Source organism: Apus apus, chromosome 5, assembly GCF_020740795.1.
Source record: "Apus apus isolate bApuApu2 chromosome 5, bApuApu2.pri.cur, whole genome shotgun sequence".
Classification (NCBI taxonomy): domain Eukaryota; kingdom Metazoa; phylum Chordata; class Aves; order Apodiformes; family Apodidae; genus Apus; species Apus apus.
In genome coordinates this window covers 723,126-749,483 of record NC_067286.1, presented here as the reverse complement: position 1 = coordinate 749,483, position 26,358 = coordinate 723,126, and the positions used below count along the sequence as shown (strand labels likewise).

The window sequence follows — 26,358 nt, the reverse complement described above, 5'->3', positions numbered from 1 at the left end:
CCCTGGGTAAAGGCAATTAAACAAAATTAATCCGTGTGTCAATACTTTGCAGGCCACAGAGGAAACCTGCCAAGCTGTGGGAGTGAGGAAGTGTGATCACCCCCGCTTCACAGACAAGGCATCCACACGGGCTGAGCCAAGCTCCCCGCAGTGGGATGTGGCTGTGTCAGCAGCAGGGGGGTGTCTGCAGTTCAGCCTGTTCCCACCATCCTGCCAGCTCCCCTGGCTTTATTGTCATCATTCCTGCTGCCTGTAGAATTATTTAGCATCCGGAAGAAAGAAAAGGAAATGGCACCCATGTCCTTGTCATCACATTCATGCCAACCAGTCTCTACAGCAGACACCAGGTTTCAGTCTTTCCTGCAGGGCCACATAATACCAGCTACTCTGTAGTTGCTCCTCACAGCAAATCTGATCCTAACAGGCCAGCAGCATTTCTGTGGCCACGGCTCAGAGAAGCCAGCTGGTCCCCTATGGCCCAGCCCAGCAGGGATCATGGTGCTGGGACACTGGCACTGCCTGCAGCCTGTCCTTGGAAACTCTCCCCCAGCATCAGCCTATGATCACCCACCCCGGTATTAGGAAAAGCTTTTTGTTCTTTAAACTCTCTCAGGCATTTAAGTCATTAAGGCAGGAAGGGCGTATTCTAAGCAGCCAGGGGATTAGTGGGAGTTATAGGATACTCTCTGGTCTAATACTCTCCCTTGTTGCTTCAGCTGTTCTGTACCATGTGAAGCAGAAAGGATGCCACCCTGTGAGAAAGAAGGTCACTGCCACAGTGAGGGCCACAGACATGGCCATGAGAAAGAATCCCAGAATCCCAGACTGGTTTGGGTTGGAAGGGACCTTAAAGATCTTCTGGTTCCAACCCCCTTTGCATGGGCAGACACACTTCCCACTAGACCAGGTTGCTCAAAGCAAGAAGGTTGTAGCCATCACCATGGCCACACTGAGGACAATGAAAGGATAAAAGGTCACTGCCACTCCCATGACCATGCACACAGTCATGAGAAGGCACCAAAGGCCCTTCCTAGCACAAGTAATGTCATGGTCACTGGCATGGGAGAGGCTGTGGAAGGAGCAGCCACTTTTCACAAGCTCCATGGGAAGCTCTCCCCACAGCACAAAGGGACGTGTGTGGCTGTCACTCAACTCAAGGTGATGCCATGGTATCAACAATGATAGCAGGATCCTGCACAGAGCAGAATGTCTCTGACCTCCTTGAGTTCTCTGTGCTTTCAACTCCATTGTTTCAAAACTACCAATTATATCAACAAATCGTTCACTTATTTAATGCTGCTAAAATGAAAAGAGTGAACCCCAGACATGTCAAAATGCTGCCCTGTGCCTGCCACACAGGCCTGGGAATGCCCTGGCAGCTGCCCCATCCTGGGCCAAAGCAGAAGCACCACGCTGCTGTGATGAGGGACCCAACACCCAGAGGGCTTTGTGCGCTGTTTGAACCTGCCAACCTCCTCGCTGCACCCCAAGACATTTTGCATCAGGAACTCGGGGTAAGGATTTGGGGCTGGGAAGGAGATTTCGGAGCCGGGTGAGGAGGTTTGATCCACCTCCAGGCTTGGAGAAAAACCCTTTTCCTCGCACCGCCCTGCGCCCCCGGGGGCGGAGGGAGGAAGGGGGCGGCGGGCGATCGATGCTCACACCCCCCTCGGCACCCTCCTCCGCGCTCCCTCCCCGGGGCAGGCGGCAGCGCCCCGCGCTCGCCCCGCGGCTATTGGCCACCCGCGCCGGGACCGCCTCCGCGGCCGCGCAAGCGCTGCGCGGACCCGCGCCGGGCGCTGCCAGCGGGAGCGCTCAGCACCGCGGGCTGCGGACAGCGCCCCGCGGCCGGCGCGTTCAGCACCGCGGGCTGCGGACAGCGCCTCGCCCCGGCCATGGAGGCCGCGCCGCGCCGGGAGCAGCGGCCCGAGGGACCGCGCCGCGGCTCCGCCTCGCCCAGGTGAGGAGCGGGGGGCCCGGGGGACGGGACGTCGGGGCAGGGGCTTCACTGCCCTCGCGGGTGGGGCAGCCAGCTGGGCGCGGACGGCAGACGGCGATGGGCTGTGCCCGGTCCGGCGGCGCCCAGCCGGTGCCCCGGCGAGCGGGAGCTGCCGCCCCGCCGCCCCTAGCTCTGTGGGTGCGGAGGTGGCCGGTAACGCCGGGGTTTTCTCGGGGCTGGGGGTGCGCAGCCCCACTGAGGCGTGTACCATCCTCCCCCCGCTGCCTGCCGAGCTGCCCGCCCCTCGGTTTCGGGGTTGGGAGGTCTGTGCTGCCTAGCCCAGTGCCCCCGTTGTTCAGCCTGGGGCCAGGCACACCCCGCGGAGCCCACCGGGCTGGTAGGTGAGTGCCTGGCTTGGCCTCACTGGCAGGTTTTTCTCCTGCAACATGGTGAGCTCTCCCTTCTGCAGCTCCGGGTGAGCTATTGTTGGTGAAGCTCAGCATGTCTCAGGCTGTGGGCAAGCATGGTTTTCACTCCAAAGGTCTCTTTAAAACCCTGCAGCCCTCATCCTCTCCCCCCTGTGCCATATGCTCCCCTGCCTGGTGCCTTAAACCAGCCTGGCAGCCACAATCATTTTCTGGAAGCGTCAACAAGCCCACGATTGTGGGCAAGGAGCCATCCCCAAATTTGTAAGCACATTTTCATTTGCTAGGCCGGCAGCAACGGATCTTCCAAGCTTTTCAGACTCTGAGCAGAGCACAGCCCGAGGTTGGCAGCACACAAATTCCTTCTGAAAGCTAAAGAGCTTCAGCTCTGTCTGACACAGGAGATTTGTGCTGAGCCATCCCCCCTGCCCTGGAAAACTAGCAGGGCAGTCACTCCTCTTCAGACAGCTCTGAAGAGCTCAGCCAGAGGCTGGTGGACTCTTGGGTCTTGGTGCTTGCCCAGTGCCCATTACACAACCCAGCACTCGTTTGAATCCTGGGTGTCTGGTGGGGTCAGAACCATCACTGAAGCCCTGTTTGCTTTGCTGGCCTGAGCAATCCTTGCTCATTCTAACAGGTCTTTTGAAAGGAATGCTGCAGCATGTAGGAGTTGGGTTACAGAGACGAGTTAAGCCATCTGGAATAGGTGTTTTGAATTTCACTCATGCTGCTCACTCAGGGACTAACACAGAACCAGAAGACAGCTCCCACTCCTGAGCATGGGTGCACAGAAAAGCCTGTGTGCAAGGCTCTTCCTGCCCCTGCCAAAGGGGCAGCTTTGCAGTCCCCTGCTCTGCTCCCAGCCCATGCTCTGCAGCACCAATGCTCAGTTCCTCACCAGAAGCACACACACATTTCACACATGACCTTCCTTTGAGTCTCTCCACCCTAGGATAGCCAGGTGCTCTTTCCTTTCCCTGTTCATTTCATTTGTGTTTTTTTCCCTACAAAACAAGGCTTAGCAAACATGGTTTTACCAGCACATTTCTGACTGCCAGGGCAGACAGAGCAAAGTGTTCCCAGCCCTGTTCTGGCCCTGAGTTCTGGGTGGGGACCTGGAGCCCTTGGTGTCTGGCTGTGTCCTGTCCCACATAACTGCCTGCAGGTGAAGGGAAGGCTGAGCAGACGAGTCAATGGAAAGGTTTATAAAGCTAAACTTTCCCCGGCAAACTATGTGGGAGGCAGAGTTTTGCAGTCTCATTAATTTTTCATGATGACTTAACATACTCAGGAGTCTCATGAACAAGAAGATCGTAGGTTTTCTCAAGGATATGCACAATCCTGCTGCTAGACTGAAAGAGCACATCAAATAGTGACTACACAGAAATGTTTCAGTGCACGAGAATTTGAGCCTGCCTGAGGAGATGAATGGCTTGGGAGGTGCCTGTCTGCCCCTGTCAGCCTGACCAGGGAGCTAAATAACAAAGTGAGAGTGAAACACAAGGAACCCTTCCCTAATCTCTGCAAAGGGCACTTGTATCTCACTAGAAAACACAAGAAAGCAGCTCTTTTTTCTTCACACACCACTGCTGCTCTGTTGGTGGTGTGTTCAAAGAGAACAGCTCTATTTAAATCCCATTATAAAAAGCCATTCCTAAAAAGCCCCTTCCAGTGCTCAAAGGAAAAACCACGAATGTGCTGGAAGCTGACCTCCAGCAGGTGGCTGCCATTCAGAAACAACTTGTTGTTTTTCATCTGGGAAAACTCATACAGCTGATTTGCAAGGAAAACCTTGGAGAGTCAGAAAAAAAGGGAAAGAAAACTAGCTGTTTGGTTTTTTTTAATGAATGAATTAAACTCCACAGTGTCTAATTGAGAAAGGGTCCTGGGGAAAACAGGCTCTGGCTGTAGTCATGATACAGACTCTTGCCCTTTCTCTTGTTTGTTTTTATTGCCCCATGAGATTCTTCTGTCAACAGGAGAAGTTGTGGTTTGACTCAGGCATCAAACAGCTCCATTCACTTGGAAGGTGTTTCCCGTCTTTTGCATGCTAAGTCCTGCTTTCCCATTCCTCTCCTTAGCATGCAAAGGGTGAGAGAACCTTTCTATTAAAAAAAGAGAAGTGCTTCTAGAAATGGTCTTGGGGATGAGGCTGGAATTAGGCAGACTGATAAAGAAGCCACTCCTTCAAAATGCTGGATACTTTTGGGCAATTTCTCCTCTCTCAGAGCTGTCCAGGCTCTCCCGCTGCAGGGCTCTGAGGGAAGCAAGACCAGAGACATGCCAAAGAAGCCAGTGGCTGAAGGAAGGGTCAGTGACCATATGCTTTTCTGTGGTTCTGAGATCATTTCTGCCCACTCAGTCCCAAAGACTTTAAATATCTGACACAGTCTGAACTGGGAGTGAACATTCAAACCTATCGGCCTTCATCAGTGGCAGTGTGGCCAGCAGAGCCCAGCGTGGTGCTCTGCCCACCCCTTCTCCTGCCTGGCAGTGAGCAGGTATCAGAGACTCCTCCACAACTATTTTTCACCCTAGGTCAGGGTCCTGTGGGCCCAGAAAAGTCATAACAACATGGACCAGCCTCCATCTCTGGTGCAAACCTCAGCACAGCAAACAAGAACCCCGCCAGCCCTGTGGCTAAGCGGAAGGGTAGCAAGGGAAGACTGGAATTCTGCACAACTGCCAGCAGTGATTAGCTAAAGCCATCATTATTTGAGAGCTCCAGGTTTCCCTGGAGATTCTAGATAAGCAAGGTCACATTGTCATGGAGCTGGAGAGGGACGAGCAGAAGGCGACTCATATCCAGAGGGTGATTGACAGAACTGTGACTGTTCAGTCTGAAAAGCAGATAATGAAGGAGAGTCACAGGAGAGCTTCAGGAAAATCTGCATTTGATGGTCAGGTACTGCTTCTGAAGCCAGTGCTGTTGTAAGGAGGACCCAAGAACATGCCAATTGCTGTCTAATCCACAGGGATTTCTTCACTACTAGTCCCTGGGCTGGTACCCCCTGCAAGTAACACTGAGTATGGTACCTGCCCACCAATCTCTATACGAGCACTGCTCTAAGTGCCACCACAGACATCACTCTGCTGTAATGATTTTAATGAAACAAGCCCATTTTATATAATCATGAAATATAGTTTCTCAGTGGTGATAAACTCAATTGGTGTTGGAAAGTACATAGCACAAGCTGCCAAGGCCAGTATGTCCTTTTCTCTGGAAAAAAAAGTAACCATTTGAAGCCATACTGAGCTAACAGTATTCTTCAAATCCCTTTTGTCATTTTTATTGTCATGCCATTTAACTCTGGGTGCAATTCCAGAGACTTGTAATTGTTAAAATTCTGTCTTTTTCTATGGCTGTCTGAAAAAAAGAAATGAGAGGGACCCTGCACATTTCTAAAACATTCTCTTCTCAAACATTTTGCCTTCATATTTCCCACATCGCATCAGGTGCCTCAGGCTACAGTCCATCTCACTTCTGTCTGGCCCCAGCACTCACAATTCTTTGATGACTTGAGACACTCTGTGATCCCAAATCATTCCTCATACTTAATCCTTGAAGCCAGACCCTAGGGCAAGACATCCAGGTCAGCTGTAGACCCCAGGGCAAGTGCTCTGAACAAGGACCAGAACTGCTGGCGTTCCCAGACTGAGCTTTCTGTCTGAGCCCCAGGTTGCTCCATGCTGCTGAACCTCCCACACCTTGACCAGCCACATCCCTTGAGACAGCACTTCCAAAAGCAAAATCTCTCAGGTTCCATAAATCAAGGGCTGTAGGAATGGAATAGTTTTTTTAATTCCTTGGAGAGAAGACAGTGTATCCTGCAGCGTATCCTGCAGAGACCTCAATACCAGGGAACTGAGTCTGCAAATGTTTTGTCTCAGTAAACGGAGCAGCCAGAGGAACGTCAAGCTTGAGGAGATCTTGGGAGATCCTAGTCCATCTCCTTCATGCATACCAAGACCAGTAATATCTGCTGCTGACATCCCTAGGCGATGTAGGTTTTAAAATGATTCCGAAGAACCCAGTGGGGAATCTGTAGGTCATGGAACCATTGGGCAAGTGCCAGGCTGGAGGCTGAAGCCCCTTTTGCACCATCACAGCCACCAGGTTCACTGTTCAGTTATTTTAGTCTCAGGGATGATTCACCCTCCTACTCTTCCAATGTGGAGCAGAGCCAGTCTTTCTGCAGAGCAATCAAACAAAATCATTTCCCCAAGAAGCACAGTCTAGTGTCTTCTTCACATGCAGTCTCCTTTCATTTCCATGTCCCCAGAGCTCTGTGTGGTCCTGATTTAGGACCCTGCCATTATCACCAGCCAGTGTGTTAGCCCCCCTCCACAGTGCAATAGCTTGAAGAGTTCTTTGAGGAGGGGTCACCCAGGTTTTCAAAACTTTGGAGCAACACGCACAAAGGTGGGATGGACTCTCCATCAGTTGGGATCCCTGAGTGAGTCACAGATGTCCTTACAAAAGGCATGATCCAGCTCAGCCCTCAGGCTGGCTCTTGGTACAGCAAGTAGTGGGTGAGATTTTACATCTTGTGTTTGGCAGGAGGCCTGGGAGAGTCTCCAGTTTTCAGGGTGCCATTCTCCCGTGTAACTTTCCCACTGCTCTACTGGTTTACCATACTTTTCTTTTCTCTCACAGAGAAAAGCCAAATGCAGGACCTTGCCAGACCTGCCTCGCCATGCCAGAGATCGGGAACACCGAGCACAGCTACAGTGGCACTTCCTGGGAAAGAATCTGCCCGGTCCATCACTGCCCCATTCCACCATCCCCCAGGCTGGGGGGAGACCACCTGCCCTCCTCCAGCCACACGCTTGGGCCAGGCTCCACCCAGTCCAATGGCCAGGTGCCATCCAGCTCCCAGGACTCACAGCAGCATCCCCTGTATTACCCCTGTGACCAGCAGGAGCCCCGAGGCAGCTATGGCTTGCCCCTGCTCCCTGGGCATGGTGAGAGGCCCATGCTGTGTTCCCACCTTTCCAGCAGTGATCCTTCACCAGCTTCCCACCACGAGGCCCCAGAAATCCCCTGGAAGCAGTGGTCCCCTGGGCAGCGCCGGCCAGTGCAGCATCACGTCGTCACAGTCAGGTAAGGGGCACGGGGAGACCAGCTGAGGGGCTTTCCAAGCATCTCCTGAACATTGTGGTGGGAAGCAGGAGGGGATGAGAAATGCCTGAGTGGGGATGCATACAACATAGATTTGCTCTTCAGCTTGGGGCAGCAGCTTCCCCAGAGCCCATGGAGGAATCCAGTCTGCTCTGCCCATCACTGTGGAGGGTAAACAGAGAGCTGCCATTCCACAGCAGGGACAGGTAGGGTTTGCTTCTGCCCTGGATAAAGCCAAGGTCACTCAACTGCTCCTCGTTACGTCCATCTTCTGGAAGCTTTGTATTTTCCCCTTTTGCACTTCAAGACACCCAGCTGGCTAATCCTTTGTCTGGGCAGAGCTTCTCAGCGGTAAGAGCAGAGTTCATTTCTTTTTCTGCCCCCACCCAAGCTGCTGCCTGTGCTGGAAGAGAGGGTACGTACTGGCCACAGCTGAGCAGGGAGAAAAGTGGGGAAGATGATTCAGTTTTGCAGGCTGGGCAGCAACAAGGCTGTGAATTCTGTCCTGTCCATGACAGAATGAGGCAAACTCCATCGGTGTGCAGAGCGCCCCGGTGACTCGCTGGGTGGTGGATGCGCCTTGGGCAGCTCCGTAAGGATGCTCACAGGATGGGTGTCCCCAGCAGCCTGAGCTACAATCCCCACTCCTGCCAGCTGGGATCATCCTTCCTCTCTGCGTGTGCCTTCAGGAGGCCACTGTTGGCACTAAAGGGCGTGATCCCTGGGCTGCCACAGCAGCAGATCCCAAAGTCCAAGAAGGGCCGGCACAGGATTCCTCCCCTGCCTTTGCCCAGCACTGCAGGGTTAGGCACACAGGCCCTTCATGGACTCATTTTCTGGCCATTAACAGAGGATTTAATTTGCTTGTGTTTGCAGCATAGAGCAATCGCAGGCAGAGGAGTGGAGCCTGGATCCTTTTGAGCTGGTACATCATCAACAAAATTGTCAACTCTGATCTCCCTAGCAGGTTATTTAAGTAGGAAGCACAGCTGGATTGCAAATCCCTAGCAGAATTTGCAGCACTAGCTCCAGAGAAGTGATAACACAATAATGCTGGAATGGGGCTTTAATCCAAGCAAATCTGCTTGAGCAGCTATTGTGAGAGAATTAGCACAGGATTGGGCAGTGTGCTGCCAGAAAGAGACCTCTCTAATAATCTGGTGATTGTCCCCTCTCTCCCAGTGCTACAGAGCATCAGTGTGATGAGGAGAACACAGTATTATTTTTACATGTGCCACCAAGAGTGACTCTTCTATGGGGAACTCTACTGATCGCTTTTTCATGTCTTCCATTCCTAACAACCTGCCAGGAAGGATGAGCTGTCACAGGGTTACTGCCCAGCTGTCTGGGATAGAGCCCCTGCTCCAGAACCCAAGGGCCAGCTGCCCCACACAGATATCAGAGTGTGGCAGGAACTTCTCACAGTTTAGGCCAGGAGTGTGGGAGGAGGAGAAAGAAGGAGGAACTCGCTGGGCTGAGCTCAGCAGGGCTGTGCAGAGGGGAGGAACCCCCAGCTGAGAGCAGTGTGCTGGAAGCTGCATCCCAACCCAAGGCCCTGCTGGGCTGGGTGTATTCCAAGGGGACATTTCAGTGGAAATTGAGAGCAGAATAAGAGGTCCTTCAGAGACAGTGACCCACTGAGGTTCAGTGGAAAGCTTGCCCTCAGGGATTCATTAACAAACGGGAAGGCTTCTTCCTTTTGTTCCTCAGAGCCCTGCAGGTAGGAATGACAAATGCTACTCTGTGAAGGAAGCCCAGTGAAGTGTTTTGAGCAGCTCCACTGGCCTTCTGCTCCTCTAGACCACACAATCCCTGCCTTTGGGAGGGCCCTGGAAACCAAGGAGAGGCACCTTTGGGAAAATCCTTGCTGAGCTGAACAGGAAATAAAAACTGTCTATAGGCATTGCTAGCCTAATTGATGGAATTTAATTGACACTCTTGTCAAGTAAGAATTTAAAAATTCAGTAAGAAAGCACTTAAAACAGATTTTCAGGGACAGAGCTGTGGTGTGATCTCTGTGTGATCTCATTGCTACTGTCTATCAATCCCTACAGGGTTTTCTTAGAGAGGCAAAAATGAGGAGTGATTCCATGGCTTCCCACCCTGCTCGGTTAAAATGCCAACGGAGAGGGAAAGACTCTGTTATTCATTAAAATAACTCCTGCAGTGCCAGCACTGCTGCAGCAATGGCTCAGCTTGGTGCTGTACAGCCCCTGAAAGGGTTACCTTGCTCATCAACAGCCCAGCTCAGGGCGTCCCACGACAGTAACACATGAATGCATCTTTCTTCTTTTTTTTTTTTCTGTCTGCAGACATGACAAAGCTTTCAGGATGCCAAAAAGGTATGTTTCATATCAAAAGCTTCTGTCCTTCTACCCCATTATCACTGCTCTCCTACCCTGCTATTAGGGACTGCAGAGCATTATCTCTGGTGACAGCCCTGGCAGGCCCAGCTTCAGAGAAAAGGTCAGAGCTCCCTTCACAGGGCTTCCCCTTGCTGGGAAAAATCCCAATTTGCTTGGGAGACCAATTTAACCTGCAGTAACAAATAGCAACACTGTTCTTGGGGAAGATGCCTGGCTCTAGTCCATACAACAGCTTTATATGTAGATAATAATCCTCTATGTATGTGTGTACATCTATCTCTGGCTCTATACACAGGATTAATCCAGCTTGGCCCACCAGATGAGCCATCAGGAGGATAGCCCAGCCATGAAATCAGTTCACTTTTTCAAAAGACAGAGGATTTTTAATACACTTCACAACATTAAAATAATTTGATTGCTTTCAGCTTCTGTTCAAAAAGCTGATTTTTGTAAACCTATTTTTTTTTCTAGAAGGTTTAAGTAAGTATCTTCCACCATCATAAATTGCAGCTGATTCTTTTTTTTCTTTCTAGTCATTGGACATGGAAAGACCCAAAACAGCCTCCAGAAAGGAGGCACACTAATGCACAAAGGGCAATTTGTGTTCCTTTTCTTAACAAAGACATTATTTATGAAAACAAAATTGATAAGGCAGTCTTAAATTGAAAAAAAAGTCCCAGGCCTGACCAAAAGTCATGTGAGAAGCTGTTGGAAGGGCTCGTGATGATTTATGGTGAGGAATAGCTGCATGAATTGACTGAGTGAAGTTGGAGGCAAGAGGAGCAAAAGAGCAGGAACATCACACCTCGAGGCTGACATGCACTGGCACAGCCACTCTAAAGTTCATAAATATTTCACTTCCCCATGAAACTCAAATATTTGTCATCTATTTTTCAACAAGGAATTTCTAGTATTTCAGGAATACATCAGAAAACAGAACTACCTAAAACCCACCAAATCAGAGCAGGAACCTATTCCAATCTTATATCATAGGACCATAGGATCATTAAGGCTGGAAAAGATCATTAAGTCCAACCATCAGCCCAACACCACCATGTCCACTAAACATGTCTCAGGTTACTGTAATCCCTTCTGTGGCTCCCTAGTTCAAAACCAACCATTTATAGTGATAGCTCCTGAATCCTCACATTTTTCTCTCCATTTTAACGTGACATTCAAAAAAACAACAAACAAATAACACAATCTGAATTTTCAGGTCAGTTCAGAGAGAGAGAGAGTTCTATCAAAACAGATATTTTTAAGGAAGGCAAAAACCTTGAGGCAGTAAAACCTGCACTGGTAAAAAATTGTGGAATAGTAACTTTGATAGATCATCCTTTAGGAGACACAGCTTGTCCCATAAGGAAAACAGACCTCACATGGGAAATTTCAGACAGGCTCTTAAGAGCTGGAAGGGTCTTGTTTGTCTAGAAATGGCACTAACAATGCCTGTGCCACCAAACCAGACCGATATTCCCAGCATAGCCCGAACCTGTGGCCTTGCAGGTGTTCTCCAAACCCTGAAGGAAAATGCTGCATTTGCAGAGGCTCTTGTTGTAGGTTCAGTGTTTGGTTTTTAGGCTGAGATCAGGGTGAGATTCACTCATCCCATGATTAGGTTGAGGGAACCCTTCAAAATAGCCAGACCCCTCTGGGGGCACAGGTTGAACACCCACAGGCCAGACAGTTGGGCAGCTCCAAGATTACACTGCACAGTGGGAAAAAAAGAAGGAAGAAGCTCTTTTTAAATGCCATATTTTCAGTTAAATATTCAGAGCTTCATTTTGCCCCAGGACACAAGAGTCTGGTTTTTATTATTTCTGATTGAAAAAGCAGGAAAATGTAGGGAGGCAAAATGTAATCAGCCGACTTAATTAGACTTGCCTGCAAACACCCAGTTGGAGTTATATGTTCATTAATAGCCTTGCTAGAGCCTCTGAGCTTTTCAATAAATAAATGCTCAAGCCAGAAAGCCCTAATTCTTTTACTTCCTTTTACTAACACTGGAGTAGTTCAACAGCAGGTTTCGTGCCAATAGCAGAAGTGCCTTAACAGCTGCATTTTTCCTTCCCCTGTTGGTTCCAGTTTCTCTCAGCTGATCGCAGAGTGGCCCCTCGCTGTCCTGGTGCTGTGCTCAGTGCTGGCTGTGCTCTGCACGCTAGCTGGCCTGCTTGTTGGAAACCTGCCTGACTTCTCAGAACCCTTAATGGTAAGTCCCACAGAGGAGATGTCAACATAAACATAAGGAAAAGCCACAGGCCAACCAGTGGTACATTCTCTCTGCCTCTAAGACGAGCCTATGCTGCCTTCCTCCTCGGCAGGTGGAGGCAGGGCAGTAAATCAAGGAGGACACTAAAGCCAGTGGAAAAAATGGCCATGTTTAGCAGTGAGCTGCTGACCTTAACCCCCTTCAGAGCACGCAGCTGAAGCAAGATTCCTTCAGGATGGACACGAAGTGTCAGAGCAATGCTCAGTACTTGCTGTTTCTCCGACAGCACAAAGAGCAGCTACCAGCCCAGCTCTCAGCAGACCTGTCAGCTAGCACCAGTGCCCTCCCCTGGCGAGGGGACACTGCCAGCGCACCCGGGATTGCTCCCGGCGCTCCCCTCCCACCGCTGGAGGGCTCGGTTACCCAAACGGACCAGCTGGGCTGGATGGAGATGGGATGGGGGATCTGGCCTTGGCTCCTACAGCCTGCGTGCAAGGCTCTAGAAATGGAGACGCTGCCCTGGTCTGAGTGTTGCTGCACAGGGTCCTGTTTTCCACACAGGATCCCACATTTCCTGAAGCCATCCCCATGTCTCATTAAAGGAAAAATCCTGAGAAAATAAGAATAGACTAGAGTTCATCCAGGAAGAGGAAAATTATTCACATTTCTGTAAGTGACTATTTTACTTGAAGAGGAGAAGAGCCTTGTGAGATCAGGGAGACAGAACTGTAGCCATCCTTGCCCAGGAAGAAATGGAGAAATATTTTTTTCTGTCAGCTCTGGGATGCAGTATTTCCAGGGAGAATTCAATTAGTGCATCTCTCCACAATACAGCAATAATCTCACAGTTTCTGTGTCTAGGAGGAGGATTAAAGAAAACTAAGCTAGACTCAAATGCAAGCTGATGACAAAAGCCTTTTCCTTGGCTGCAGGGTTTCGAGCCCCGAGACACTGACATTGGCAGAAGGCTCATTGTGTGGAGGAACATAGAGAGCCACACAGGCTACAAGAAGACCTTTTCCCTTTCTCCCTATGCCGAGAAGAAAAGGTATTTGAGTGTGGTTTGGGGGGGTTTGAGGGAAATGTTGGCTTTAAAGTTACAGATTCAATGTTCCAAGATACCTATGAGAATGACAACATACCTGCTAATCTTAAAAGCGACCAAGGCACTGGAGAGTTTAGTCTGTTTGACTGCAAGGGACCTGGGCTCCCTATTCTGGAAACAAGGAATCAGGTTCTAAACTCTTCAGGAGTTTATTTCACTGTTTCCCTTTAAGAGACTGCAGGGGGGATTCAGCACTTCTGCACAGGGGGGAGAGCGGGGAGTTTCTCACTGAAGTCTCATCAAGATCCCTATAAAGGGGCACAGTTACCCCAACACTGAAAAGCTCCCACTCAAGTAATGCTCTCTCAAGACTATGGTGACTTTAATTGTTGCAGCAGTGTTGTGTGCAGCACCAGAGCCCTCTCAGTGACCATAACTCACAGCCAGATGATCAACTCACAGCCAGATGATCTCTAGTTACCCCAATGATCTGGTCTCTCACTAGCTACGATGACATTGAAATTAGCAGAGGACAGACTGCTGCTCAGGGAGAACAAGAAGCAAGGACACGGAGGATGGTGGAACAAATCTACAGAGCAGATGGTTTCTTTTGTGGTCCCCCAGGTAAGCGAAATCTTGATGGGGCACTGAGTGTGACACACCCAGAACTCACCAGCATACTGAACCATCACAGGGCTTGGGACACAGGGAGATGTTCTGAACATGCTCTAAGAAAGCAGGGTGTGCAACACCACCTTGTGAAAGCTGAGCCACTTTTGGAGAGTGATATTCCAGCACTTCATCACTGAGTGGTTAGAAAAACCTTGTTCTGAAATTCCAGAGCAGAGTAATTCACCCTTAACTTTTTGCCATACTTCTTTTTCCCCTGCTTATTGTTGCCCTTAGAAACACGCCTTAAAAGCACCAGTAAAAAGACTAATGTTTTCACCAATTACCCATATCAAAAGTGAATACTCTGAAAACGGTGTGTGCCCCAGTCCCTCTCTGCTTCCACTCCCTCTCTGTTCCCTCTTTTCTTCTTGAAAAATCTAAGTGGCAGTAAAAACTGGAGAGAAAAAAAGAGAAGAACTCCAAGGCACCCAAAATTCCTCCTAAAATGGACACTAGTAAGTAGAAAAAAGCAGGACAGCATGCAGATGTTTTTACTCCCTCCCCTGCCTCTACTCCACCTCCGAAGCCACAAGCCCGCAGGTTCCTGGGAGGTTCTGGCTGCACTGGAGCCCCTACCCTTGTCCCAGGGGAGCAGCACCAGGTGCCAGCAGTCCCCAGAAACACGCTGACAGCACGGGGAGCATGTTTTGAACATGCCCCAGCTGCTGACAGATGGGCCAGGAGCAGAGGTCAGAGTACACAAGGCAGATGTTACCACTCACTACAAGCTACTGTGTACCCTGATTCCCTTCAGGGAGCCCTCCATAGCAGTCCTACAGACAGTGAAACATTTTTTCTTTAATATTGTTATGTTTTTTCCCCTGTGCACAGAGTCTACACCAAACAGCCTGGCTGATTCATCTTCATTACCTAATCCTTTTTTTTCTTCTTTACTTCAGAAAAGAGCTATTCCCAACTGGTATTCATGTCCACAACTGCTGGTAGCTTATGGAACTTGCAAGCTATTCAGTCCATGTGTCAAATTGAACAAGACAAGGTTAGTAATGTCAGGAAGAACATACATATACACACTGTCTCTTTCCTCACTGCCCTATTAATCTCCAGCTGAAAGGAAGCCAGACAAAAATGACATAAGCTACAGAACAGGTTTCAGCCTTGAGGACTTCAAAGCATTTTATCTACTTAGCAATACAGGGATGGTCCCACCTGTCACTAAAGTCCTGCTGCAAAGTAGCAGCTGCCATTAAACAAGAATAAAGGGACACTGATCGAGAGTTTGGTCCAGAAGCCAAAGGTGTCCATCAAAACCTGCAGAGAATTTTGGGCAGCAGAACCTAGTTACCAAAACAGAGCCATCGTCTTGGAGACTGTGACAGCAGGTTTGCAAGTGGGAAGTTTAACTGGATTAGCTGTGTTTGCCACAGGATCCAAATTTTCAAATCAGAGGTTATGAAATGTAAATAATGGACAGGGTTTAACTTTTGCAAAAGGCTGACGTGCTTCAGTAGCTGTAGTATTTTCAAGTGGTCATGGGGAGAAAGCAAGTCATGGCTTGTACCTCTGGAGGGAGGGGATCATGGTACACAGGGAGGGGAGGCCCAGTGAATGGAGGGAGGAACACCACGGCTCAGGGTGACGTGCACAGAGAACGTCTGACACAACACTCCCTGGTCTGTTTTCCAGATACGCTCACATGTTCACTTTCAAGACCTCTGCCAACGCACTGAAGCCAATGAATGCTGCCCGAGCTGGTCTCTGGGGAACTACATTGCTGTCCTGTACAACAGGTCTTCATGTTTGGAGATAACCCAAGGAGACATTTCCCATACCCTGGCCCTCCTTCGTGCCTGCGCCCCTGACTACCACAAAGGTATCCTCACTCCCTCCTGCATAGGTCCAGAGACTGTGAGACAGAAACACTCCCAGTGTGCCAAAGTCCCAGAAAAATGTACCCGCTTCAATGCCATTTACCAGCTTCTTCACTTCCTGGTTGACAGAGACTTTCTCAGCCCCCAGACCATGGAGTACCAAGTGCCGTCTCTCAAATACAGCCTGCTGTTTTTGCCTACAAGGAAAGGGGCATCTATGATGGGGATCTATCTAGACAACCTTGAAACCTGGGATCTGTTTGACAACTATACATCTATCACTGGCATGGACCTGGGCCTTAAACAGAAACTATTCCAACACTATCTTTTACTGGATACTAAGTACCCAGTCCTGGCAATATTAGCTATTTTTCTAAGCATTTCTTTTTATTTACGGTCAGTCTTTATTACCTTGATGGTCCTGCTCGCCGTTGTCAGTTCTTTAATGATCTCCTACTTCTTGTACAAGGTGGCCTTCAGATTCACCTACTTCCCTTTTGTAAACCTGACTGCAGTCATCATTCTCAGCAGCATCTGTGCCAACTACACCTTTGTCTTCTTCGACCTCTGGAACCTCAGCAAGCACCAGAACCCTTCTGCTGGGCTTTCTCAGTGGGTGAGTCAAACCATGCACCATTTTGCATATCTCATGCTGGCATCTTGCTTCACGACGGGTGCTGCCTTCTATGCCAGCTACATCAGCAATATCATCGCCATCCGCTGCTTTGCTGTCTACATGGGCACCTCCGTGCTGGTCAGCCTGCTCTTCATGGTGACTTGGCTTCCCTCTTCGGCTGTGCTGTACGAGCGCTACGTCGCAGCAGCCTGCCTTTACAAGCCAGAAGACTACTGGAACAACAGCAGCCATAAGAGAGTCGCTCTCTCCCTCCACTACCTTCTCAGGGGTCTCCAGAACACGCTGTCTGAAACCTCCAAGCTGCTATTTGAAAAGCTTCTGCCTTGTGGTGTCATCAAGTTTCGGTACATCTGGATCTGCTGGTTTGCTGCCCTAGCGATAGGAGGTGCCTACATTTCCTGCTCCAACCCTAAACTCAAACTCCCCACTCTGGAGACGTCGTCTGTGCAGGTGTTCAGGCTGAGCCACCCCTTCGAGAGGTACGACTCTGAGTACTGCCACCAGTTCATGTTTGAGAGGCTGGAGCGTGGAGAAGGGCAGCGTATGCCTGTCACAATAGTCTGGGGCATCCTGCCCGTGGATAATGGGGACCACTTCAATCCAAAAAGCAACGGCACTCTAGTGACAGATGTCACCTTCACAATCCAAACCCCTGATGCCCAGAAGTGGCTCCTGGAATTCTGCCAAAAAGTGAAGAACAAAACTTTCTACTACCCTGATGCAGAGAAGAAAGCTACTGTGTGCTTCATGGAGGAGTTCCTCAGGTGGATGGACAGTCGCCAGTGCTCCCAGCGAGACCACAGCTTCAACCTTTGCTGTAACCAGTTCTCTTTCCCTTATGGAAGCGAGGTCTTTCTACACTGCATCAAAATGATGCTCCTGGAGCAGAGCAGGGAAGGGGCAGAAATGTACGATCTGGGCCTCAGGTTTGACGGGGAGGGAAAGCTTGCTGCCTTAGTGCTGCAGTTCCAAACTATTTATCACTACAGCTTCAACTACAGCAAAGCCAAACAATTCTACGATGAAATCAACCTCTGGGTAACGGAGGAGATGAAAACTGCCCCTGTGGGGCTTCAGAATGGATGGTTTACCAGTAAACTAGAGCTATACAACCTCCAGCACAGTCTCAGCACAGAAATGATGGTGGTCATGGGGCTCTCCATAGCCATTTCCTTTGTGGTGCTGCTGCTCACTACCTGGAATGTCCTCCTTAGTGTCTTCTCTGTTACAGCCATTTCAGGCACTGTCCTGGTAACCATTGGCCTTCTGGTCCTTTTGGAGTGGCAGCTGAATGCAGTGGAGTCTCTGTTCATTTCAGCTGCAGTAGGTCTCTCTGTTGACTTCACTGTCAACTACTGCATCTCCTACCATCTGTGCCCCCATTCTGACCGCCTGAGCCGAGTGGCCTTTTCCCTGAAGCAAATGAGCTGTGCCACGGCCATGGCAGCTTCTGCTCTCTTCTCTGCCGGGGTCATCATGCTGCCTGCGACGGTCCTGGCGTATAGGAAGTTGGGGATATTCATCGTGATGATCAAGTGTATCAGCTGTGGGTTTGCCAGCTTCTTCTTCCAGTCGCTGTGCTGCTTCTTCGGCCCAGAGAAGAACTGTGGGCAGATCCTCTGGCCCTGTGCCCACACCATGAAGGACTATGCTGATGACTCTGGGCTGAACGGCAGCTTTGCCTGTGGGGGAAGCGAGAAGCAAAACCGGTTGCGGAAGGTCCAGGAGTCCAACACTGTGAACGAGCAGTACGAGCTCCAGCCCTTGTCCAGAAAACTCAGCGACAGTTTTGACAACAGCACTTCTACAAGCAAGCTGTCCAACCGGCCATCAGTGCTCTCTGAAGACACTCAAGTTGAAGACAACAGATGCCCCAGGACAGGAATGCACCCTTCCCTTGAAAGAGAGAGACAGAACCTGCAGGAGACCCTTGGAGACCAGCAGGTTGGCCTGTGCCAGTGTCCTGCCTTGCAAACTTCCTCCCCGTACAAGCACAGCAGCTCAGGGGCAGAAATTCACAGGGAGAGGCTCTGCCAAGATTGTCAATGTCGGAAGTATGGTCTGAAAGCTTGGGATGGGTCTGGACTGGACCATATGCAGCCAGCTGGCATGAAGGAAGAAGGGCAGCTCAATAAATCACAGTGCTCCAGTGACACTGCCCAGCAGCAGTCAGATTATACCTCAGACAACAGCCATCTCCCTGCTGCTGACATCTACAAAATTCACAGATGCCTTTGTTCTCTCGGCAGCTCTTTTGACATGCTCAACATCTCCGGTGAGACGTCCATCAGCGACTTTGAGCAAGGTCTAAAGCTTGCTGAATCAGCCAGTTCTTGTCCCGATGTCTTAGAGCTGTCGGATTCCTATAGTCAAACAGAGAGAGGTTTCTTGAATGGGAAGAGAGATACCCTGCGGCTCGACCTGCGGGAGACTGTCTTTGATATCTCCCCAGCAGCGTCACAGCAGAACAGCTCTTCATGGAAAAATCAGTTTGGATTAGGGAGCGAAGGTCCGGTCGTGTTACCCAACAGCCAACCAGACATGCCTGATGTTTGGATCAAACGATCTAGTGCACAAAGTTCTGGTTACAACAGCTGAAATCTTGCAGAAAACGAAGCTGTGCTGCTAGGGTAAAGGGAAGTTGCAGTCGCCTTGGAACTGTAAATACTATTTTTTTTCCTCCTGCCTCTCCTCGAGCTGAGACTATTTCTTAGTGTCTCAGCTGTGCAAATACCTGTGTTTTCAGTGAACCAGCAAATCTGATACCAGGGGAGGATGTGAGATCAATCCTGTTGGGTACAAGCCCTTTGACCTTCCAGTGTCTGGTGCCACAGTCACAGCTGTACTGCAAAAACTATGGAGTAAACCTTTTTGTCATTTCTTACAAGGCAATTAGATTTTGTTCCCTTGTCCAGCTCACATAGGAGAGAAAGAATGTGAATCTCCCCAGATATTTAACAACAGAGAAACAGAACTCGTGTGAAAAAAAAATAAATTACAACCCCCAAACCCATCACTATTGAAAATCTAGTTATCAGGTGAAGAGTGTGTTGTTTATTTAAAAACTGTCTTTCATTTTTTACTGAATCAGAAGCTGCTTTTTGTGAAGTCCAGGTTCACAGATCTCATCAAAACAGTTCAGATATTATTAAAAAATCTCATTGAGACTTTTGAGTTGATACAGTCTCTTACTGATCCTGGAGGAGGCTGCAGAATCCAGCCCAAATCTGTTTCTAGTAACAATTTCAGTTTGGTTTACCAGAAGAAATTCTAGTACTGCCAAAGATTTTCAGTGCGAGATATTCCCTTTGAGAAAAGTGTCCTCATCCCCACAGTGACTCGGGGGCTTTGTGTGTTACCTTCATAGCTTGTTTCCACTCGAGGCATTCCCCACAAACATGTAGATTTAAAAAATGTGGGTATCTGGTGAATGTTTTCTTCTCTACCAGAGACAAGCAGGAACACAAACACTTTCTTGCCTTTATCTGTTAAAAAAGGAGAAAACATTCTCTATACGAGTTGACGTAAAATAAATGCTTATGACAAACTTTCCTAAATCAGGGTGATGCTTCATTTTCACCAAGAACACTGTGGTTCATTTTCTTAACGTTTTAAGAGTTTAACATTATTTTTTAATATAAATAGCAAAAGGAAAGTATATATTTTAAAAATATTCACTCCTTCTGACACCCACAAGTTTTCCCTGCTCTGTGGGAGACAGGCCGCAGGTGCCTCATGCCAATAAGGAAATGGGCTGTTTTAAAGTTAAGAATAACACTTGAAATACACAACATGTTTTTGTTTTAAATTTTCCTAGTGCAATTCTCATACTGGCTGTTCAGGTGGGTGTCTTGGCCACCAGAGCTGCCCGAGGCTGTGAGACAACCCTGACGGAAGTCCTCCTACAAACCAGAGCTGCTTCCATCACAGTTTGGAGGGACTTCTCACCCATTTGGAAAACTTGTGTTGGAAAACACTGCAAAAACACCTAATAAAACCAGGCAACACGTTATACAGGTGCCTTCTTTCCCCTCGTAGAGGCCCAGACTGGTTTGGGTTGGAGGGAAAAGCTCATCCAGTCCCACCCCCTCAGGTCCCGGGAGGTGGTCTAAGGGCTCCCCTAAGCCTGCTCTCCTCTGGGCTGAACAACCCCAGGCAAGTTTCAACCACCTCAGAAGCAACCGGGTGCCGTGAGGGGACAGCAGGGATCACTCCACAGCCTCACCGCCCTCCCTGAAGGCCCCCGAAGCCTCCAGGGCCGGCCAAACCACCGGGCGAGGCAGTGGGAAGCAGGGAAGCCCTTCCCCGCGGGCAGCCGCGAGGGGAAGCCCTGTCAGGGCAGCCCAGGGCCCCGCCATCCCCCCGGGGGTACCTGCGAGGGGACGCCCTGTCAGGGCAGCCCAGGGCCCCGCCATCCCCCCGGGGGTACCTGCGAGGAGAAGCCCCGTCAGGGCAGCCCTGTCAGGGCAGCCGCGCGCCCCGCCCCTGAGGCGGCGCTGCGGGCGGGAAGCGCGCGGGGCCCGCTCTGCGCAGGCGCGGGGCCCTCTCTGCGCAGGCGCGGGGCCGCGCGGCCGTTGGGCGGGCGGGCTTCAAACGGCGCTGAGGGGAGCGCGGCCGCCATGGACGGGGACGCCTCCCGGATCCCCGTCTACAGCGCGCTGCACCGCTCCGTGCAGCCCGCAGGTGCGTGCGGCCCCGCCGGGACAGCGGGCAGCCCTCCTGCCCCCCCCCCCCCGCGGGGGCAGCGGGCTCCCGGGGGCTGGCGGTGGGGTGAGGCGGGGGCGGCGGCTGTTGGGGGGCGCCAGGCCTGGCCTGGCCTGTGGCGGCCGTTGCGGTGGCTGGTTACAGGCTTGATTCAGCTGTCCTGTCCGACTTCGGTTAACGTTTTATTTGCTAAACGCGCGGTTGTGAGCGGGGTAGCTGGGCCCCTTGGGACCTGCTCCCGTGCTGGGCCTGGTGCCTGTGTATCTGCTGTGCAGCGGCACGCTGAGGGTTAAAGATGCCTTCCTTCAGGGGTTCTTAATTCTGTATGTCTTTTGGTACTGCTTACAGCACCTTAGAAATCTGGGGCACCCAGGCTTAACGTTAAAAACGTAGGCACTGGTCTGTATCAAAAGCTTGAGAGGGGGGAGAAAGCCTTCCTAAATAAACCCTTCATATACTCAAACACCTGTGGTTTAAAGCCAGATAAACTTTATGTAGGAAGCTAGCTCTCTATTGTGTTACTTTAGAAGTGTATCTACTCACAGTGAATTGAAATAAGGAGCTCTCCTAAGTGAGAGTTTCTAGTGGGCTGTGTTTGTTTTGCTTCCAGTGCTGAATAGCTTTGCTTGGAGCCCTGTGGCATGCTGTCTCCTTGATGCTGAGACCACCTTTATTATCACTGTCAAACTTTCCCTAGTGCTGGTAACTTTGTTTTAATGCTGTTCACCATCTGAGTTATCTGTGGCTTGTTCTGGACCCTTAATCCTGGGTGAAGTTTCAGAACTGCCCTTTGTTGTCACTACCTTAAAGACTCCATTCTAGCCAGGTACAGCAGTGATTCACCTCAAAATGAAGGCCTAAGAGATCCCGTAGTTCTGCATATTATGGTCATCTCTCGGAGACTGTAGTGTTTTCATTGTTCTCTTTTTCTTGCAGAAACACAAATGGCTTTACCTTCAAAGAAGCAATGTGTCAGCAAAACAGCAGATCTAGAGTTCAACAAAGATCCCAATTTTAACTTTAGCTCACAGATTCCAGCAGATGGTGTCTTCAAAGCTACGAACCAGGGGTAAATGGAAGTAAAATATTGATGGATCTATTTCTTGGCAAATGTCCTGAGGATGGCTCAGCATTCTGCAGATTTCATCAGGCTAACAAACTTGGTAATCTACAAGAATGCAGTGATCTTCTGGTAATTGTATTTTACCCATCTTTTAAGGTTGCCTAAATCTGCCAAGAAAGTGGAACCGCTTTCAAAGAAGACAGCTACAAGAGGGTATGTTTTCTCACATTTCTATTAGTAATATTCCCTCCTGGAGGGTTATGATGAGCTCTCACCCATGCACAGCTTTCTTACCAAGTTTGCTGATTAAAGGCCTTGGTCAGAAAGAAGAGCAAACACTTCAGAAAAGGACAGGTTCATGGCAGTGAAAGAGAAGGTGTGTAATACTGATATTTTTGTCCCTAAATCTTTGACTCCACAGACCTCTCAACAGATACAAACTAGAAGCAGAGCTGAAGGCCAAGAATCAACTGTTAGAAACAGCCAAACAGCAGCTACACTCCAGACTAACAGGAGCACAGGTAAGGAAAAGGAGGGAATATTTAATAAATAATTGAATATTTCTTATATTCTGATCCCTACAGGGTCAGATCAAAGGTCAGCAGAGTCAGATCAGAAGTCAGTAGAGTTTCTGTGGGCTGGGTTTTGTCCTCTGACAAGCTGGGGCTGTTCAGTGGATTCTGTTTCAGGGAGATTTCACTTTCTTGAATCGAATCATGATTCAGAATTGGCATCTAGTTATTCACCACCTCTTACAGGTCACTCTAGGATACATTTAGCACAACTTCTGTCATGTGCAAGAGGCTGTACTGTTGTCCCCAAAGCAGGGTCTGTCACCAGGTGTGCAAGAAGCCAATCCACACTGAGTGGAGATACTTGCTTCAATATCCAGCTCTGTGCAGAGCAGGGAGCTATTCTGCACACCCAGCTCAGCTTCCCAAAATGCAAGTGCTACTTTTATACCCAGAAATGTGAGAGAGAACTTTATTTCTAACATTATTCTATCACTGGCACATGGTTGGTCGCTAATCCCTTGCTTCCATTTGAAGTGGCAATGCTCAAAAAGGTCACTATCTGCTCCAGGGGCAGGGGACTTGTTAGCAGGGGTCCCTCTAGCCTGTGGGTGTGAATTTTAGGATGCCAATGGCTCATTAATATATTAATATGGCAATTTCAGTTACTCAGTGTGTTTTTCCCCAGTGCTCAAGGCTGTAACCAAGACAAGCTGTGGGTAGGGCTCCTTTCCTTCTCTTCCATCTGTCCTGCAGGTGTCTTGCAGGCCTGTCTCAAGGTCAGGCTGTGACTACTTGGGGAGTGTTTTTATCTAATTGGAATCTGATTTTGTCCAATTATTTCTGTTTCACTGTTATCTAGGTCTTGTTTTTATTCTGGGTGTCCCTTGTGATCTCTTTTGTGTAACTCTACCCCCCTCCCCCAATTGTATTTATTTCTGTTAATAACTGACATCAGTACTGGTAGCCTTCTGCTGTAAAAGCTCCCTTTATTTCCCAGTTCTCAACCAGCTGCTAATCTGTGAGATGATCATTCCTCTTATCTCACAGCTTGATTTCTTTAAGAGCCTTTGAGACCTACTATGAAATGTTCTGAAAGCTTCTGACAGGATCAGCTGGATCATCCTAATCTACATGTTTATTGATTCTCTTGGAGAATTGCCTTCAACTTGGGAGGTTGATGAGCTTATCTGATTGCCTGGTGATATCTGAACTGTGTGGGGAACAATGCTGTGGCTGAAAGAGTCCAAGATGCCCTTTTCTTCCTAATGTTTATGTGCTCTTCAAGCATCAAACTCTAGAATTATTTTTATATATATATATATATATATATATGAGAGGGAGCACAAGAGAAGATATGCTAGGACTGCCTGAATTTATCTCCAGGATCAAATTCTTCTACTAATTGCTGTGATGTATGAATGTGATAAATGTGTTAATCCTGTCAAGATGGAGGAGTAAGGGTCTGCAAGGGTCTAATTCGCTGGGGTGATAAGAGACAGAAGGGCAAGAACTGATTCCTGGTGCTAGTGGAGCACCTCTTAAGCCATTAGCATCACCCAGAACTACTGACTGAAGAGGAGACAATCTCCTTGGAAACATAATTCACTGTCAACCTGTGTTAATGACAGGGCACTATAAAGGAGTTAAAGGAGGAGAACGAAAGCCTGGTGCAAGAAGTTGAGAAGCTCAGGAAGTTCCAGGAGACTTGCATGGTGATTTTAGAGAGCAGAAACATTGATCCTGGTAAGGACTATACTATCTCATGCCATTCTGGTACTCATTCTTCAGACGCTTCCCTGATGTGACTGTACATAAGACATTTGGACTCTGCTTCCTTGCCAAGCTACTGTTGTAACTCCAGGGTTGTTGTGGGTTTTTTCTAGTTTAAGAGAAAAAGCTGCTCCCTGTAGTAGCCTTTGTTCTGGATAAACTGTTAAATTAACATAGTCTTTTTTTCTGTAGAAAGTTACTTAGAAAAAGCCCCTGCCTGAGCACTCACACACTGTTCAAGGAGTCACACACACAGCTTCAGCAAATCCAGCTGCTCTTGCTAAATTACTGACTGAGCAATTCATTCTACTTAAAACTTATTGATTTAAGCTAAACAACTAGTATTTCTCAACACTTACAAGAAAAGTTACCTGTATATTAGAGGTTCTCTAATGCATCTCATGAATTAGTTACAGGCAGCAACATTCTGGAGGAGGAAGAAAAGACACAAGAATGCCAGAAGCAGACAAGGGTAAGGAAATTTTGAAATGGCAATAGGAATCAAATGGGTTTTAAATGGGCTCCTGCCCTTTCCTACTGATGTGGAAACAGCTGCTGAGACTTGCATTTATTGGAATTGTGTTAAACCATTTTCCTTTTGGCTCTTCAGCTGTTAACTGAGAAGCTCATAGAAGAATCCAGGCTATTTAATCAAACAGCTGCAAAAGAAAAGGAGGCACTTCAGGTGAGGCTGTGGCTTTGTTTGACTCAATCAGGTAACGAGCACCTGGTAATGGTGCTGGGTGAGGTTCTGGAGGTTATTTTGCTCTTCCCAGTTCTGCTCTAGTCTCCAAGTGAACTAGACAGAAACCTGCAGTACTCATCTTCTGTTCTCAACACACCAATGTTAAGGGAACCGTGTGGGTTGCTGCCCTTCTAACTAGAGGGCTGAAAGCAAAGTTTCTGGTGGAGCAGCCAATTCTCATCTGTCATTTCAAGTTGAATCATGTACAATTGAACTTGACACAAGGCAGGGGGTGAGAGTGACATTAACATCTGGTAACTTTCATGTTAGACTGAAGCAGTTCCAGGGTAAAGATGGATGTCAGTACTGGAAAGGGACTTCTCAAGGGCTTTTGGAGGCTGTGTCAAGTGGTGGGAACCACCAGTGGCAGAGCTGATCCCCCAGCCTTGGCTTCATGTTGGGATTCAGAACACTTGGGTGAGCTTGGAAAGTGTTGCAGCCCAGTGATGTCAGGTTGTCTTTCTGGGAGCTAGTAAGTGTGCAGGCACAAGCAGCTTCACTGCTGTCTATAGACTGTCATTAAGTCACAGTTCTAAAATTTGTAAAAATATTAAGAGCTAATTAATTAAATTGCTATTGTGTAAGACTTCCTAGACTTTGGTCATGGACAAATTGCCATTTTCCTCAAGGAACAAAGGCAAAAGACATCCCAGTCAGGCCAGGCTGAGCTTAGTTCAGCAAGCAAGACCTTGCTGAATAGTTTCAGATGCTTTAGCTGGAGCTGCTTTTGCACTCAGGTTGCTCCCCAGCGCTTTGGTGTCAGTAAAATGTGTGTGCTGCTTCCTCCTCAGACAGCCATGGCCAAGTGGAGATCAGCTGAGGAGGAGAGGCAGCAGTCCCTGGAGAAGCATGGCTCCTTTCAAGGAGAAATTACGGAATGTTCAGCAATACTTGATGAGTTGGAGCAGCTCCTGGATATGTGAGGCACAAGGACGGACTGTTCTTTTTAGGTGTTTTACTAGTTTTCAAAACAAGCTGTCATGCAGGGTGGTCCAAGCCCAGGCGCAGGGCGCTGCACCCCGGTGGGATGTCACCTCCCGGGGGTGCTGGATGGTCGGGGCAGAGCAGCGAGGCTGGTTACCCTGTGACAAGCCCTGGGGGCTCTTGTTGCTCTTCCCACGCCCGCCGGGGCCTCGCCTGGGCTCCGGCCGTGCCGGTGAACGGCGCCTCGGCTTCAGCCTGCCGGCGGCTTGTAACTGTTAGCGTTTTCCACGCATTAAAATGTCCTAGAATAGAAGGCTGCGGACACTCGCTGATCTTTCCCCTCCAGCCTCCTTCCGGGCGGGGCGGAGCGTCCTCCCGGGGCCGGCCCGCGCC

General features: G+C 49.2%; 3 protein-coding genes across 3 annotated transcripts in view; 2 read left to right on the top strand and 1 right to left on the bottom strand.

Moving 5' to 3' along the window:
- CCDC9B (coiled-coil domain containing 9B) overlaps nucleotides 1-16,139 on the bottom strand; it is a 68,308-nt gene extending 52,169 nt beyond the window's left edge. The window contains exon 1 of the mRNA XM_051620700.1: nucleotides 16,019-16,139. The gene's annotated coding sequence lies outside the window, so the exon portion shown is untranslated. The remainder of the gene's footprint in view (nucleotides 1-16,018) is intronic.
- Nucleotides 1,896-19,335, top strand: DISP2 (dispatched RND transporter family member 2). Its single transcript, XM_051620937.1, has 8 exons — nucleotides 1,896-1,960; nucleotides 7,022-7,468; nucleotides 9,799-9,828; nucleotides 11,938-12,061; nucleotides 12,994-13,109; nucleotides 13,612-13,730; nucleotides 14,678-14,775; nucleotides 15,423-19,335. Exons 1-8 carry the CDS (start codon nucleotides 1,896-1,898, stop codon nucleotides 18,840-18,842), a joined length of 4,419 nt encoding a protein of 1,472 aa, XP_051476897.1. The 3' UTR covers nucleotides 18,843-19,335.
- A 1,497-nt stretch (nucleotides 19,336-20,832) lies between these two features.
- Nucleotides 20,833-26,278, top strand: KNSTRN (kinetochore localized astrin (SPAG5) binding protein). The gene is made up of 8 exons (XM_051622302.1): nucleotides 20,833-20,927; nucleotides 21,885-22,017; nucleotides 22,168-22,224; nucleotides 22,433-22,532; nucleotides 24,155-24,269; nucleotides 24,707-24,768; nucleotides 24,907-24,981; nucleotides 25,833-26,278. The coding sequence occupies exons 1-8, from the start codon at nucleotides 20,864-20,866 to the stop codon at nucleotides 25,962-25,964; spliced, it is 738 nt and encodes a 245-aa protein (XP_051478262.1). The 5' UTR covers nucleotides 20,833-20,863; the 3' UTR covers nucleotides 25,965-26,278.
- Nucleotides 26,279-26,358: the final 80 nt, after the last annotated feature.

Excerpts from the sequence above, each read along its gene's own strand:
- DISP2 (XM_051620937.1), top strand. The coding sequence starts at position 1,896 with ATGGAGGCCGCGCCGCGCCGGGAGCAGCGGCCCGAGGGACCGCGCCGC. Across the intron at positions 7,469-9,798 it reads CATCACGTCGTCACAGTCAG|ACATGACAAAGCTTTCAGGA; the intron begins GTAAGGGGCACG and ends TTCTGTCTGCAG. Across the intron at positions 12,062-12,993 it reads ACTTCTCAGAACCCTTAATG|GGTTTCGAGCCCCGAGACAC; the intron begins GTAAGTCCCACA and ends CCTTGGCTGCAG.
- KNSTRN (XM_051622302.1), top strand. The coding sequence starts at position 20,864 with ATGGACGGGGACGCCTCCCGGATCCCCGTCTACAGCGCGCTGCACCGC. Across the intron at positions 24,769-24,906 it reads AATGCCAGAAGCAGACAAGG|CTGTTAACTGAGAAGCTCAT; the intron begins GTAAGGAAATTT and ends TTGGCTCTTCAG. Across the intron at positions 24,982-25,832 it reads AAGAAAAGGAGGCACTTCAG|ACAGCCATGGCCAAGTGGAG; the intron begins GTGAGGCTGTGG and ends CTTCCTCCTCAG.